This window comes from Columba livia, chromosome 7 (genome assembly GCF_036013475.1).
Source record: "Columba livia isolate bColLiv1 breed racing homer chromosome 7, bColLiv1.pat.W.v2, whole genome shotgun sequence".
NCBI classification, from domain to species: Eukaryota; Metazoa; Chordata; class Aves; order Columbiformes; family Columbidae; genus Columba; species Columba livia.
This window is the reverse complement of record NC_088608.1, coordinates 22,371,550-22,389,008: the sequence shown is the minus strand read 5'-3', so window position 1 is coordinate 22,389,008 and position 17,459 is coordinate 22,371,550. Positions and strand designations below refer to the sequence as shown.

Sequence of the window (17,459 nt, the reverse complement as noted above, 5' to 3'; positions counted from 1 at the left end):
AGCATGAAAAACAGTACAACTCTCTGTACACTGTGTTTTCCATTGTGGATACATTAGGGCACCTGAGATAAGTTTAAAATACAGCCCTGTTCTGGAAACTGTTGTGGTAGATCGGTTCCATTTCGCAATCAGGATCAGACCTGCTCAATCCGAGAGATGTTTGCGAGGTTGTTTTGGTTGTTTTTATTTATGCTCAACCAACCCAGAAACCTGAAATCTTTCATTTTGGGCATTATTGACTTTATTAAGTTTCAATAATTTTCCCTGTAGGAAACATAAATTAAATATATCAGTACTGGCGTGTGGCATCGAAAAAATGGCTGATGAGCAAAAGGGGAATAAATCTGTGTGACTTACGGAGCTGAAGCTATATTTGCAGGACCAGCAATTAGGATACAAATATCTCTTTACTAGTAAATTGTGGTATAAAAACATTGAGACCCAGCAGAATCGAGATGCTGCTTTTAGATAAATCTTTTTCAAAGCTGACTACCAGGAAACTAAACTATCTATCTCCTGTGGCTACAGTATTAATACTGTTACTGCTGTTTGATCACATTTTCCAGACCTTGATTTTCTGAAATCATTGCAAACATTAGATATTTAAAACACCATAAAACAAAGCTTTAAGAGCAAAGCAACCTGGCTGTCAACCAACCAGCTTTAAAGTTGTCCAAGGGATTTTTGTTAGTCAAAGTATGTTTTAAGTGATAGGTGAGAAGTGAAAGTTGAGAAGTTCAGAGATCTCAGTTCAAATAAGTGTTTCTGTATCTGATCTTCCCGTAGCTAAAGAGAAATCTTCAGGGAGAGCTCTCTCCGAAGATATCCAAAGCTTTCTGCTGGGAGAATGGCCCTCCTGGGTGAATCTTGAGCAGTACTGACAGTCCAGCCCACAAGAAAACCAAGAACTGCAGAGGAGTAAAAAGACCACAGCACATTTTCCTGCCTCATAAAATGTTCAGGTTGCTTTGGGTTCTAGAGCCATATGAACCATAACTCTGTTCATTTTTTATACCAATCATATTCTCTATTTAGGTTTTGTTTGTTTGTTTTAATACTACTGAAAACGTATAGAAGCCTTCTTAATATTCACACTATAATTTACTGCAACTTTCAACATATGCTGTTAGATACCTTTAAATGGATAATGTGTCCTCTGGAAACAATTCCCATGTCCTTTAAATCCTCTTCCTCTAGAAGAAGCAATTGTTTCCCAGTGATATGATGTTCCATAAACAAGCTAGCATATGCACTCATTTCACCAGAAGCATCGCCTTAAGATAAGAGAAGTTATTCAAAAATCCATAGGGTGCTTTATTGGAGGGAGAAAAAGATGAACAAATGTATATATATATATATATATCTCCATATATATTCATGAATGTGAATACAAAGGTACACATGAACAGCTTTTACCTTTTCTAGTAAGTTGTTGCATCCAGAAAAACTGCAAAAAAGAGGATCCAGTATTGAAGTTCATATTATCAAAAGTTTATATTACAGTTATTTGAAGTTCAAAAGTACAATCATTCTTCTTTACAACAAAACTTAAAAATATTTCTCACTTTGAGTTAAAGGACTCAAGACTCTCTAAAACAAGTGATTCCTTTTAAAATTGCTTTCTATTTTGCAGCCACCTTCCTTAGTTCATTGTTATGTGGAACAAGAGAAAGGACCGAAGCAGCAGCTTAGCGACCTGCCACATGCTAAAAGGGCTGGAGTCACAGGGCCAGGGCTGTCACAGCTTTTGCCCTGGCCTTCCAGACAGTCCTTCAGCAAAAATTAGCTAAACAACCCCATGATACACCACACAGACGGAGGGTGCTAAATAGGACATCAAAATGACAATGACCCATCACTATGCTAGAGATAAACTATTGATATTTCTTGTTTAGCTTTTTAATTGGATAAAAGGGTAAAAAAGAAAACTCAACTCCATTATTTTCTATGAAAGAGACATTTTACATTTCTTAAAAACCCTAAACTTTCTTTCAGTTAATTGCCATCCTGGTGGCACACAGTGAGAGAAAACCTTCAAACCCATTTTGTCCTCCTCTAGGACAGGTCTTGCTTAGGTCTTCTTGGGGCACTTCCATGTTCCTTAAAAGATCACTCAGGAATGCCCTCCTAGCTGCTGGCAGCTCCCAGCACAAATTATTTTCTGGACATCGGAGAATGTGGCTGTTTTATGAAGGCCGCTTGAGTCCTTAATTTACTTACGGTCGTTTTAAAGCCTCTCTGGGAGACCAGTTTCACCAAACAAATAGCAGTAAAATCTCACCCAGATGTTCTGATCCGCCTTCCCCTCCCTCCGCACTGTGATTTGTTAGAGCTCCAGCAGCCCAACACCAGCCACGTTAACACAAAACACTCACCACATCTTCTTCGGTCCATGAACAAATATCAAAGGAGGGCAGCAACTGTGTGAGAGATACGAATTGAAAAGAAAACCGTCTGACAGTTTTTCTCCCCACCACCCAAAATTCACTCTGGTGGCCGGTTTTATTTGTTTCCTTTTCCCCTGCAAAGGGCAGGACTTCAGGCTGTGATTCTCATACTGACATATTAAACCCCTGATTCACACTGACCACGGGCTGGCTCCAACAGCACAGTGGCAGCACTAAACCGATCCCATTGCTTTATGTAGATAAAATTATCAGCAGACCTCCAAGAGAAACAAGTTAGGAAGCAAAAGAAATCAGTCAGATAGTGAAGGACTCTCTGGCTGCCTCTCCTCTCGGCTCGTACACTATGGGAAGACTTTTGCTTTGATACCACCCAGTTTTTGCAATTAAAATAACACTGTGACTACAACCCTCTCCAGAATGATGGGTACTTTCTGCAGAAGGATGGAAAATTGTCACTAAACAGCAGTGAAAGCAGAATTTGGAGTTGGGGAACCGTGGCTAGTCTTCAACAATAGTGAAGTCTCTTTTGGTTTCTGTCAACATGTTGTAACTGCTGCCCTGAGGCTGGGGGAGCACAGCACTGCTCAGCCCCCTTCCCGTCCTGCTGCCCACGCTTGTGCACGCATGACAGCATCAGCTCCTCAAGCACAAGGAAACCACGGAGGATGCACATGAGGATGCCTGTGCTAAGTGAAATTCTGGGATGATCTGAAAACTGCCACAGTAGAAGTTGTCACTGCAATACTGATTGCCATTATACTCACTCAAGCATATGGCATCCCAAGCTTCACTTTCTTGGCCTCTCTATCCAGTTAAAGGGTTATCGTTAATCAGTATGTATGTATTTGGACTCTTGGCGTCTCTCAAAGGCCCAATACAATGATGTAGTTGCAAACTTACTCGATGCATATAACACAGATTTAGGAGAGACTCAGCTCGGTTACCTGCCAGCCCCCAAGGCATTGTTGCCTCCTCCAGAGATCCCTGTCACCCACCAGCTCTCTAGCCCCCACCCACCAGCCAAACATGCCCCCCCGGCAGGCACCCCCCTGCCTGCCGCCAGCGGAACACAGAGGGCAGAGGTGTCGCTCTGCCTGTGCGCCTTCCTGGCTCTGCAGGCTGAGACCAGGGTCTAGTGTCACCTGCCCACGACTTTTAGCCATTGCTGTGAAACACCCTTTGCAGCATCCATGTGAAACTCCCATTGAAGGACTTGTGACTGCCAAACACCCCTTGACTTCTGCCTCTATATCTACGACTTTTTCCTGCCCACCTCACTTTGAGTTTGAGAGCTCTTCATACTCTCTTCCTCCTCTTTCACCAGTGCCTCAGCCAAACCTTGCTGGGCACAAACCACCCATGAGACCAGCTGAAGCCACCTCTGTGAGGAGGACCTAGTGGACCCTCAAACCCATCCCTTTGCCCACTGCTTCCCCAAAGGGACAGGGCCAAAGGCATCAGGGTAAAGATCAGAAGATGCATCTGACAGAGCAAAAAAGACCTTCCTGACTTTTTCTTTCTGCTACACCATATTCCCAGCCAGTGTTCTCAACCTACATGCTGTTAGTCAGGCATTCCCTAGGCTAACAGCTACCCACAGCCTGGTCAGGACGCTGTGGGACAAAAGTAGTGCTGGGGGCAACACGTGAGCACAAGGGAGGGCAGGTGGCAATCACAGCCACCCTCAGGAAGGCAGAGGCTCATGCCTTTTGTAGGTACCTATAGTCAAAGTGGCTGGTGCTATGGGAGGAGCCTGGCACAATGATTTCTACAACTGAATCATTTACTGCAGAAGTCCAATATTGCATTTTTAGTTCCACAATAGATTTTTTCAGCTTTTCCCATGTTTAAATATAATCAGTGGCAGAATGTGTTCTGTATTATTATTTTTTTTAAGGTGGGAGAAAAAAGAAGTGTCACACAGTAATTTAAAAAAATGACTTAAATCAGCAGGCAAGAAGGAACCTCTTCAAACACCAGCATTTTACACAGGGACACAGATGCGTAAAATTTACTGTCAAAATGTTTATTGCAAAATAGAAGTTTGGAACAAAGAGAAGCAAAGGAAAAAGTTCACATCAAAATAAAGTTTATGACACCAATGTAGGAAATTGAATACATTGCATGATTTCTTTGTTTGTTTGCTTTGGTTTTACACTGGAAAATCAAATCCACAGTGTGAATAAAACAAGACATCATATGTCAAGTGCAATAAAGAGAATAACTGACGCTGCAAGGTTTTACCACACAGAAGTGTAACATCGCATGTTCCACACATATGATATATTCAGTTTACAGCACAAGAGTTTTCGCACAGGCATTGCACTCAGCATTGTTTTTTCAGAGGGAAAAAAAAGGTTTTCTAACACTGTGAAAATATTTTCTATTCAAATTTAATCAGTTCACACTTTAAGTGCAAGTAGCATTGACTCCTAGTATTCAGTACAAAACTTTTTCAGTAGTGCAAAAGCAAGAAATGCAGTGGACTATATCTGACTTTAAAAGGCATATGAATATTTAGCACACATTATAAAATGTTTAAAGCAGGTTGTTGGTTCTACAGTTTTAAAGTTAATCTTCACACATCAGAAATCTCTGTGCAGATTTTACAGTGTACACCAAGTCGAAGTCTGGAGGAAAAGGGAAAGGTCTCTCCTCCAGATTCCTACTAGTGCATTTTAAGGACTGTGAAAATTACTGAAAGAACTTATTTTTCTACCTGAATGTTCTATCTAGGACTGTAGTCAAAACCTCTGTCAAGTTAGAGGTCTTATTAAAAACCTGTAAAAGCTGCCTGATTACAGAAAAAGGAACTACAGTACTAAAGAGACACTAACACTGCTGAACACTTAACAGCTACATGCACACTAGGGATTCACTGCTACTGTGGATAGCAATATCAATCGTTACCGCATGAAACATTTAATTCTGAATAACTGCTTTAAAACCCAGAAGGAAAGAGAATCAGCCTCTAACAAAACCACTGGAACGATAAACAAATGAGAAGTGAGGAACACGACAGCATGACAAGGGGCTGCTCCAGACCTCACCTCCTGCAGCCCTCCACCTGGAGGGGACAAACTCCGGGCCGGGCAGCACGCGCCCCTGGGGCCGCGGCTCAGCCCCGCACCGCGCCTCGGGACACTCGCTGCTCCAAGGAATTAGCCGTGTAGTTGTCACAAAAATGACAGATTAAAGGTTTTATTCCATTAATTCCCCCACTCCATTTTTCTCCCACTGCTGAAGGAAAAGAAAGGGAGGTGGGAGCTGGACATCCTGCCTTGGGCCCAGCTCACCCTGTATCTTTACACGAGCCAAAAGCCGACCCTCCCCATTCTTCTCTCAGGCCTTTTACCCACCTAAGTCAATGGTGGCAACACAACAGCCTGGTGAAAACGAGCAGTTCAAGCCTGGTTCTTACCTTTCCCCTCTGTCAAGTGCAGCAATGTTATTTGCTGCAGACACCTCCAGGGCATTATGGAAGGTGGCAAAACCTGGGATCCCAAAAGGCCTGGTGGGGACTAGAGTGCCAAAAGGTGTACGAGGCATGGGAAGCCTTTTGGTGGCTTTGCTCACAGCCCAGAGCAGCCAGAGAAACACCTTCTGGGTTTGGTTAATGCTCCCACAAGCTAGCACACTATGTGGCTGTGGACTGTTGTGGAGATGTAGATATGTGATACACATAGGAGACAGAATGGGTAGAACTGCAGAACAAAATCAGGTGTGGAAGATGAAATACTCTGACCTCCTCCAATCAACACACCTGCCCACCAGAGCCAATTTCAAAACATTTATCTAGTGAGAAGCATATCAGAGACAGAAACAACACAGCTTGATTCTCACAAATGATTTTTGGCTTGTAAACTGGAGACATCTGGTATGAAAGTCATCATAGGAAAGTAAAAATGCAATCAATACCATTAGTTAATAAGCACAGCCAATATTGTAAATGTAACACCATCTCAAGGGAACTGCACCAGAAGTTTGTCACATGGTATCACCAACTCTACAATTCAGAGACCTTTGCAACTTCAAACATATAAGGTAAGTTTTATGAGTTTAATTTTTTCCTTAATACAGCTTAATTTGCTTTAACAAATAACATATGGGGAAAGAAAGAGGGAAATCTATCTTTGTTTCATTAAAAAATACCGGAACTAAGTAGATAGCAGAAATTCCTGTGAGCACACTACCAAATTCTAATGATATTTTGCTGAAATAAGTTGCACACCTGGCTAAGCACAAAGCCCTGAAGACAAACTTAAATTGTGTGATTTTGTAACTATGAAACCCTGTGTCATACTACTTGAGGATTATTTTTACTTCTGCAAAGATTAAGGTGTGGATTTACAAATTCAGTTAAAACCCATGCAAATATAAATGTGCACAAAGTATCATGAGATTGTCAGATGCTAAAAAAGTGCAAAACATCAATGCTAAGGATAGAATTTTTTTTTTTAGTACTGAATATACTGAACCAAATTCCATTTTCAGTTGAAGCTGTACAACCCTACCCTGCTTATGCGGTACAGTAATTTATGCAAAATGACACGCATCTTAAGATCTTAAGTGCACATGTTAGAATACACAAACCCACCAAATTTTCCTGGATACAAAGTGGCAGTTACAAAAACAGTATTATTACTGTGGGTGTTAGCAGATGTAGACTTACAAAAGTAGTACAAATGTGCACTGCAAACAGCCTGTTTGCTCTTATTTCCATTTAATTATTTGCTCTTCAATGTCCCTTTTTCTCCCTAAAATCAGGTTGCTTTGATGGACCTAAGAAGCCATCCCTACCGGTGCTGAAGCAGCAAGTTTCTGCTTGGGGTACTCTGTAAATTTATTACATCACTTAAATTACAATTCTGTCATGAAAAAAAGCTTTGTGATACAAAAGGGTTAACTTCACGATAATGGATTTGCAACTGTTAGGGAGAAGGTGGAATGTGGAACAACATCCTACAGAAATTAAGCATCCTGTAGGGTGCAGTCCTGTGCAAACTGAGCGGAGCAGGCCAGCTCAAGGCGCTCACTCGCTGCCTGGCAGGGCACCAGAGCAGTGCTGATGTTTAAGGATAAACCAATTCCCCCTCGCATCCCGGAGAGGTGCCCACTCATCACTCCAGAAAAACTCCTTCTAAGAACTTTCTCTTTTGTTGAGTGAACATGTAATGATTTCAGGCCTGCTGTTATCTAATGTATCCATTTTTCTCTAAGCTATCTACAAATACACTCACCATAATATGTAGGTTAGAGCTGTGTAACGGGCAAGCCTATAATTAAAGAAGCCACTCAAAAACAGAAGTTTCATAAAAGAAACCCCTCCAGTAATTGAGAACGGAATTTTGATGGCTTATTCCCACTACAGCCGAACTAGACAGTAATATTTTTCTTTTGAAATGCTGCCCTTCTTCCTTGCGCAAATATTTTACAACATCTTCCTTTCTAACCTGCATTTGTGTTTGCACTGGTTTCCCTCCCTCCTTCTGCATCACCACTAAAGGGGTCATCAGGAGAAACGTACTGGCTGCTCTCAAACATAAGTGCCTGGCAGGCAATTATTGCAGCAGATTGTTACACCCTGGGTTTTATGGTAAGTCATAACAGCAGTGGCAATACTTTAAAAGTGATTTAGCTGCAAAAAAATGGTACACAGAGACTAGTAAATATTCCTCACGTTACCGCCATCACAGAGAATTTCACATAAGCCACAGTAGTAGGGCCCGAGCTGAAATGTCATTGTGGCTTCTCTTTGTCCTTTCATAAGGGCTTGGGAGATGCAACAGAATCAAAATTTGCTAACACAGATTTTAACTCTCAGGTATAAGAGTAAGTCCAAAGTTAATGAGGCTTCCTGGATTTACATCAACATCACTGAAAATTAGCTTCCAGATCACAATATCTGATAATAGATGCAGAAGTCTGATTGCAGTTCACTTTGCTAGAGTGAATTATATACACAAGCATGCACATGGGAGGGGAAAAAAGAACATTCACACAAATTATCTACAAATACGGATTATCTGGATTCTGCTGCTATTCAGTTTTTAAACTGTGTATTTAACTAACCCCTCTCTTCCCCTCAGCCACACTCCTCTCCTCCTGGAAACATATTTGCGACTTCCCAATATAATGCCTTGAAAAAGGCTTTAAATTAGAAATATAGCAAACCCCTTCACTGCAACAGTAAGAAAGGATGGCTTATAGAGAATAGCAAACCTGGAAGTACAAGTATATTCATCTGATTGACAATTAAAGGGCTAAGGGAAATGACAAAAAACACAAAAGAAAAATTTGAAGTACATTAATGGCATTAAAGGCATTGAATTTTCCCCCAGTGTTTTCAGATCTTAAGTTTATCAAGCCATAGTTTCTGTAATCAGGCATCAAGAATTATAGATATAATCATTGTTCTTAAAATAATAATAATCTCAATTAGTTTGGAAAGTTTAGTTCCAAATTTCATCAAAGCAGAAATAAGTTGGCACAAGCTAAACAAGAACAACATGTCTTTCTACACACAAACATGCTCAGCCTGGAAAACGTCGTCTTTCTTTTTTTATCTTTTACAGGATTTAAACAGACCAAACTGACAGGATTCTTGTTCTAAAACTTTATTGTTTTGCTTTGCTAAAACCGATCTCAGGGTTAATTTTATACCTGATTTCATTCACTGCTATCATCTGTGTCATCAAAATAATCATCATCATCGTCATCTGACCAGTCGAATTCACTGAAACCCAAAGCCATGTTGATTTTCTTTCCTTTTCTCATAGAGGTGGTTTTAGAAGAATTCTTTTTGGCTTGCATGTTTATCTGCATTCCAGAATGCAGGACAGCTCCTGCTTGGTTCAGAGAGAAGATATCCCCAAAGCCCGTCATCATCAAGGCCTTCAGACTTTGGTTCATGCCAGCTACCTCCCCGTTACTTGTTGCTGTGATCTGACATGACATCTCTGCACTGTTTGACTCCTCTGTTTTAGATTCAAAGTAAGACTCCTCAGACATTCTTGCAGCAAGAGGTAAGAGAAACTATTTAAAGGAGGAAAGGACAGAGCAAAAGTGAAAGTTAGAACCAATTTAAAAATCAAGGAAAAAGACACCACCAGATTAGACGGCAATCAACAGAAAGTACAACAATTAGTGAATCTAAACATGGAGATCAAGTAAGAATTCATTAAGCCAGACAGCTTCATTCTGGGATCATTGTTCTTAAACAAAATTGCAAAAATCACTGAGTTGCATGGCAAGAACCACAGACAGCAGAGCTTTCACGACAGAAGAAGGTTCAAACTCTTCAATCCTTCATTTCGTACAGGGTAAAACAGAATGTGACATTTCCCAGCCAGGTGGACTGGCTCCCAGGGCAATGCAGGTACTTCTGTTGAAGTCTGAGTGAGTTGCTTAATTGAACTTTCCAGGATTGAAAAATAAATCATGTTAAGATCAGAGAACCCAAACAAGCTCCCAAAGTTTGGTGCAGAAGTAGCGGCCCTCTAAATGTCAGCAATAACAGCAGCAGTATTATTTGTGCAAAGGCTGGTTTTGAGCACAAGCTCAAAAGGAGAGGAAGGGGTCACCCTGCAACAGCCACAACCAGAAATGAGCCTCCCACCAATGCAAAGGACACAGGAACCAGCCTCCAGCCCACACCAGCAGCTTGTTTCTGTCCCGGGGAGGTGCAGGCAGGGGAGAGGGGCTGTTTGGTTGGCTGGTCAGCTGCTTCTGCTTGGTTGCCTTTTATTTATTTGTTTGTTTGTTTGTTTAGCACTATCAATAGGTATCTGCCAGTTGGTTGTACATCATATTAAACTGCTATTGATTTAATCTTCACCTACAAATAACAGGGTTTCCCTGACCCACTCTGTTATTACAGCATTTTCCACAAATGAAGCATTCCCTCTCCAGGTAAACAATGATTCAGAGCAGCCAGACATGCTTGCCTGTTCTCCACAGGGAATAAAAAGTCAGGTGTTTCATCCCAAATTAAGCTACCCACTAAAGCAACAGCAAAGGAGCTGCGTGTGAACACATGAACTGGCCTTTCTTTCCAAAGTTGTTTGCAAAACTACCTGCCCAAAATTAATGGCTCCTTAACGTAGTTAGAAAACTGACTTAAGAGCTGATGACGGTTGGTCAAAACAGGTCACAGGGGAGATGATGGTGATAGCTTGGTCTGTAACACAGGAGGCTTCATGGCCAGGCTGCTCAAAGAATGCCCATTTCTTGGCAAAACCACTTACATTAACAAGCTGTCTATCATTAAAAAGGAGGAATATCCGTCTTTTGTTCCTCTTGAATTTCCCCCACTTACATAGGATTTCTATTTGCATTATGGTTATCAAAAGTTATCGGTCATTGTTTGAAAAAAATAATATTAAGAAGTTGGGGAGATGGCGTGCCCTAAACACTCTTTGTGCATCCTCTGGCTGAGTGACAGAAGAACCTGTAGCTAAGGTTCTGTACACCTGGTTATACATGAAGAAATGATCACACAATGACCAAAGCCCTTCTCAGATCAGGGACTCCAAAAGCTCTTACTAATAAAGAAAAGGAATATTTTAAAAGCAAGACCTAGCCATAGAAATGAGATGACCAGCACACACAATTCAGCACCAGGTCGTTCTTCTGTAAGCTAGTGGAGTTTTAGTCACTTCAGATCCATGGCAATGCATCCTCTGATATATGGAAAGAATTCCCTATAAAAATCAACAAAGCTGCAAAACAGCTTTCCCCTAAAACTAATTTCTGGGTCAGTGTTTGTACAATGTCTGGCAGTGGGTAAGCTGTGAATGGGCGACAACTGTGGCTCTCTTTGCGAGTTATAATCACCTTCCTTCCTTAATTTTTTGCCACCTCGTTATCTGGAGAACTTAGGAGTTCTTTGCAACAGGACGTGCTTTTGGTGTTGCACTGCCTATGATAACTATGAGGAAGAGACTTTTACAGATGGCAGGGATTCCCAATCTCTGTACAAGCCACTGTTCTGCCATTTGACCACCAGCAGGTGCACAGCACCACAGGTCAATAGTTGGATTTCATGTCTTGCTCACTGTTTTCCTCTAAACATGAGCTTCAGTTTATCTACATACAACCCCTTCTTAAAGTCAGGTCCTCTTTCAAAAGAAGTCTCCCATTTCACTACAGCTGTGGATATATTTTACTCCTCCAAAAGGTTCCAGATTGCCTTGTGCAAGAGGCTCTTGTAGATGTGCACAAAGGGAAGTTGCAGAGATCAGACTCAAAGGCGTCTGTTGTATAAGACACAGCAGAAACAGGGTCAAAACAAGAGCAGGGAGAAACACTACCTTCACAGAAGTGTTTCTAAAGACTGGCCTCATCCTTCTCTCATGGTGATGCGTATTAAGCTATACTTTATTCTATGGAGTACGACCAGCCTGCCACTCATAGCTACCTACTATGCAGGATGAAGCTTCTACCAACCCTAAAACACTGGACAATCAAGTGGCAGAGATTGCTTCTCTGTTCTCCTTTCATTTGGTTTGAGTTTCTCCTGCACATCACTTTAATAGTACCTGCTGGTACTGGCCTTTCATGCAGAGCAAAATGAAGTGACTGCAGAGCGTAGAGCAGGGAGGACAGCACCAGCTAAGACACAACGAGGCCTAATGTTGGTTAAGAACCAGGTATAAGCCTAGTGGGCACACTAAGCTGTGTTATTTGCTCTGGTTGCCATACCTTTACTACCATTTTGACAGCCAAAGTAGCAGAAAATTGAGCAGTGCACATCCCTACTGCAATCCTCCAGTCTGGCACTGCCGAGCAGACATACCCTGAACTAAGAGAGGGAGGCAGGCACTTGTCTCCAAGGATTACAGCTTGCAAACAGAATGCCCAGGGATATTCTGCAAATGGTTTACAGCTATGTATTTAAAATACAGTTGTATTTGTAATCAGTGCCTTGTAGAACTTAATTTGCTACAAAAAAAAACAACCCTGCTTGAACAAGCCAATTTTTGCCAGTATGTAATTTTTTTCAACCAAAAAGGCTTTTTTAAAAGCCATTCCATGTAACAGTTCACTTAAGATCTATGGAAAACAAAACAAAACCAACCCGTTTCTCTATTAGAAGAAATTGCATTTAAATGCAATAAGAGAGTTGGGTTAATGTTATGCAGAAAGACAGTTCATGCTTAGCACAATAGGCCTTAGCACAATGCTTTATTCTTTCAGCAATGCCAGCTCTAAGTGAAAAGTAGAAGTCATAAGCAAGTACGGCATAAAAAACCCTAGGGCCTTGCTCATGAAAAGGTTTGCTCATTAAGGCTGTGTCTCATGCTGTGCTCAGTATAGATGATGGCCCACAGCTCAGTTACTGGAAGTTTGCAAGCGTTAAAGCAGGCATACAGATTTCTACTGAGAACATACAGTATCTGCACACAGGAAAACATTCATCCTTCATGATTTCATGACTGCATGTTCACAGCTAGAACATGAATGCAACTCCATTCAAACAATATCAATAAGCTATGCCTTAAAAACAGGTTATACGTAAACAGGGTCTGGCTGGAATCAAGGTTTTAAGTAGGATAAAATTGTGCATAAGAAAATCATACACTACTTCAATCTCAATTTGGTATTTGGTTTGGCTACTGCTTTAAAAACAAGGAAGTAATGCAGTATTTTTCTTAACAACAATTCTGTTGGAGTATGTCTAGCCATGCACCAACCCTGTAGTCGTCCCTCTGCCCATCAGTAGCCAAGAGAATCGTATTTCATTAAGAAACTGAAGATAATCCATGAAAGTTTTTTTGTTCTATTTATTAATAGAAATGTGGAAATCCTAACAGCTTATAAGTAGCCAGTACAAGTATGTTAACTACAATTATGAAAAAAGTCCTAAATTAACACTTCAAAATTTGACCCCCTTTTCCACAGAATGGAAATTTGCATCTTCTCAAAGAAAAAGAATTAAATTAAAAAAAAAAATCAACATAGGTTTCTCAAGCCTTCTTATGTAAGAAACAAATAATTCTTACATTTAAGACCAAGTCCTGCATCCATTAAAGTCAACAACTTTCTAGCTGAAAAATGAATTTATTGAATGCAATCAACTTCCAAAGCTGAGATCTGTAATTAAATCAATGGGAAACTACTTAAGTGCCCACAGCACAATATGAACTATCAGCAATATCAGATATCTAATATATCAGATGGAATTTTAAAAAATACCATGGTTATTTGCAGTGATGCAATAAAACAGACTTTAATTGGCCCAAAGGAACAACTAAAGAAAATAGGGGCACTATTTCCTTGGTGTGTCTTTAGATCTACATAGACAAAGCTCTAAATACTTTCTGAAGATGAAGGGTTGAATTATTGTCTACTTACAGGAGTATTGGACTGTTCGGTTAACTTCTGCTCCCACATCTTCAAACGTCGCTCCCGTTCCTTTAGTTCCTGCTCTTTAAAGCTCAGATCACGCTCCAGTTTCTTTAGTCTCTCTAAAGTTGCCTCAATTTCACATCTGCACGGAGACAATTTGTTATGTCTTGTCTTTTCCTGACAGATATAAATTGTTCATAATTCCCACTCGAATGTTAATTAAATGTGAAAGGCTGAAAAGTACAATAATAACTCAAGCAGTTCATTTAATTACCAAATGCAAAGCCTTTCAGAGTTTTAAGAACTGGCGATGTTTATACTTGAGAGTAACCTTAATACCTTCAAGTTGAAGAAAAATAATATTTTTAAAAGTAAAATGCCATACAATAACAACATTTTAAAAACCTAAATGTTGTCTTTTCCCTCAACATCCTGAAACATGATCTTAACCATAAAGAAACTGCATTAAGACCGGGTAATGGGACAACCACTAGCAACACAATACGGGCAGTCTGAGAAGCCCATTTGCCTGGGTTTATAACTTGGCCTATAAATATTATTTGGACTGAAGATACACAGAAGCAGCACTCAGGTGTTTTTCCCACTTACCTTCCTGTTTCTCTAGGTGAACATGTAAGAGCAAGAATATAAACATGATATAACCGAGCCCTACAAATGGTTACAAATAGAAGCTTCTCAAGTTTGGAATAGTTAATAAAAGGATTTGGTGTACTTTTTCTGCTTTTTACCATACATGCAAATGTGTGAAAAGTAAGAAGGGCAGGAAGGCAGTACTCTAAGAAGCTCCAGATACCGTCTTTATTGGCTTGGATTGCATGTATTAATACCTCATCCGTTAAAGTGGTTTCCTCTGACATCCTTTCTGATGGACAGTATCTTTTAAACGCATGAATTGAACTGCTCTTGGAAAATGGTTTAACAAGTTCTGTGTTACAAATGCATGGGCGTATACCAGAACATACAGAAAAACCATGGTCACTAAATTCGGCCACATTTTTTGCTTGTGGTATAACCAAAGAGAAACCTCCAATTTGTATCAAAGGTTATATCGGCATCTAACAAACCATTTCTGTGACTGTTTGGGAGACTGTGCACTGCCTGCCGCCCCTGCCCTGACTGTTACTTCAAGTGTTTCTTATTCACATTGTGAGAACAGTCAATCACAGCATTTTGATTTCCTCCTAGAGAGAACAAGCTCCTCAGGCGACAGAGATCCTGAAGAAAGCTCTGAAGATAGGTATTGAGACTCTGCAAAGCCAAGTCTTCTGCTCAAACTTCCACAACATTTTCCCCTCATAAACACACTGCAAACAAAATCTGCTCCTTCTGACGTTTTCACAAAAAAAAAAAAAAATAAAAGGACCAGATTTAGTTGTCATTTATATTTGGGAGGGAAAAAACAAAAACACAGAGTGCATTTCTTTCTGTAAATCTGTCCTAGCATGGAATGATTAAGCTGTTCTCCAGTACCAATGTAAAGGAGTTCATGCTCTCAATGTGGGAAAATGAATACCCAAATACTCTACTTCAGTAAATGAAATAATTTAAATATTCCAAATCTTACAGATTTCTTATTAAAATAAGATAATCTCTGTCAGAGAGAAAGTTCAGTGAAAGGATGCAGATCTGGAATAACTAGCAAACTCTACTGCAAACTCTACCACCACACTTAATTCTACTGCAAAAATCAGCCACCTGGGGCAAGAGCATTTGTCACACTTAAATCCTGCTGAGTGAGCTGTTCGATGTGGTGGTCAGAACAAATGCCCCTCGCAATCATAATGTTTCAGATTTCAAGCAAAATTATCTCTTGTATTTAGGCATGCAACGGCCAGGGCTGATTTCAGCGCTGGGTGGAAAGTGGTCACATATCCTAATGCAGAAAAAAATATCCATTCTAATAAAGGAATAAAACTAAAAAGTGCTGGATAGAAGGTCAGAAAATAGCTCCTCTCCAAATATTAATTTTCACAAACCCCTTCTGTCAGGTGTAACATATACCATGTAATCTACTGGGGGAACTACAGAGCAATTGGAGGATCGTTGCAAGTGCTGCTTTTCTTAGTTTGCCTCTCAGCATCACTGCTACTTCTGCACAACTCTCATTTTTAAAATATGTAGATTAAGGTTCTCTTTTAAATAATATTCTGCACAAAGAAAGTCCAGGTAACAATAGCTTTCTATATGTCAAAAGTGTACTTTGTGCTGTAATTACTTCTCTTCATTAGACAGAAACTTCGCTTATAATAAAAGGTCAGTCTGCGAAAACAGTTGCATTCTGAAAAATAATTCCACTGTATAATAAAACTGTGTAATTACAGAGAAAGCTACCGTACATTGCCCAGTTAATGAGTCTTACTTCATAAATGAAGCCGCTTGAAACATTATACATGGTAGGGCATGTGGATTTGTTTGCTTCTGTAGTTCTGCAGTCTGAGCTTACCGGCTTTTCTAGAATAATCTCATTCTGTGACACTGAGAAATGTATACTGTATTATTACAAACAATAATGATGAACAGTCACAGATTAAAAACAATGACTGGCATTTGTTTATATGTCTTGAATTGCTACTGATACACTAATGTAAATATCACTAATAGACTATTTCAATTATTAGAACAGTCTCTTGTGGGGAGAGGGTGGAAGGAGAAATGTAGTTAGTATATATGACTAAATGCAGACAAATGTGGTCTCTCACTGAACTGGAACATCATTACTTCAATAGTAATTTTTTCCTGCTCTAACAAAAGTGACTTGAGACAGAGCTCCAAAATGACCACAGAACATGAACTTAAACATAAGGCAGACATGTGCAACTTAGTCATAAGACAGTGCCCCTATCCAATTAAATAAAAAAGTTGTGAAAAGTAGAACAATTAGGAAAAGTGATACCAAATTATTTTAACAATATGATCGAATAAGCAGATTAAAAATTATTATTAATATAAACATCAAGACCAGTAAATGTTGCAAATAAGATGACATCAAAGGTAGGTCAAAGTGCCATTTCTCTTATCACCTCTGTCAGTCAGGTATAGGCTCAGCCCACTCTCAGTTTTCACACCAGCCAGTCAGAGATGCTGAAGACTCTGGTTACTTACTGTTACAGGTGCATTTTTTGCATGTCTCTATACAAAAAGAATCTCACCTTGCCTTTTTTTAAGAGTGGAAAAAACCCCATAATCCAGCTTGTCTGAGCTTTGATTTGCTTTGCTAAGTGCAGTATCCCTGTGAAAGTGCAATATCTGGATCACTAATTTGGAGGTCCCTCAAAGAGAAAGCATAACCTCTGCTTTTCCCAAGCCCACCCTTCTCCAGGGCTCTGATAGCCAGGCTTCATTAAAATCCCCTATTTCTTCGTAACACATCTCATTCCTTCTCTATTCCCTATTGCTGGTCCAACTATCTCTTTGCAAATCCCTACAGGATTTACAAAAAAAAAAAAAAAAAAAAAGGCAATTAAAGCAATGAGTAAAAGCAGAGATTTTTCAACGCAGAAGTTAAAACACATTAAACTTCTGTGCAACTGCTCCCAGAAATGGTCTTAGTCTGTTTATCCGTTGAGATCACTTAACACATACAAGCCTTTCATCTACTTTAACTTGCATATTTTTGGCATATTTTCTGTTAATATGGCTTGACCTTCATTAGTGTCTCTCTCAGACACGGCTGTCTCATCA

The 17,459-nt window shown here is 40.0% G+C and overlaps 1 protein-coding gene across 7 annotated transcripts in view; it reads right to left on the bottom strand.

Annotated features, from left to right (window-relative positions):
- MAP3K20 (mitogen-activated protein kinase kinase kinase 20) overlaps positions 1–17,459 on the bottom strand; it is a 99,542-nt gene that overhangs the window by 28,895 nt on the left and 53,188 nt on the right. For 6 of the 7 annotated variants that reach the window (XR_010473680.1, XR_010473681.1, XM_065068791.1 and 3 more), the window contains exons 11-14: positions 13,764–13,899; positions 2,376–2,420; positions 1,417–1,447; positions 1,135–1,274 (exon numbers count right to left, since the gene is read on the bottom strand). Coding sequence is in view for 5 of the 7 variants with exons in the window: in XM_065068791.1 (XP_064924863.1) it covers positions 1,135–1,274; positions 1,417–1,447; positions 2,376–2,420; positions 13,764–13,899 (352 nt within the window). In the remaining 2 variants the exon portion in view is untranslated. Of the gene's footprint in view, positions 1–1,134; positions 1,275–1,416; positions 1,448–2,375; positions 2,421–4,413; positions 9,444–13,763; positions 13,900–17,459 lie in introns of those variants that run through there. The other variant, XM_065068793.1, reaches the window with a different exon arrangement.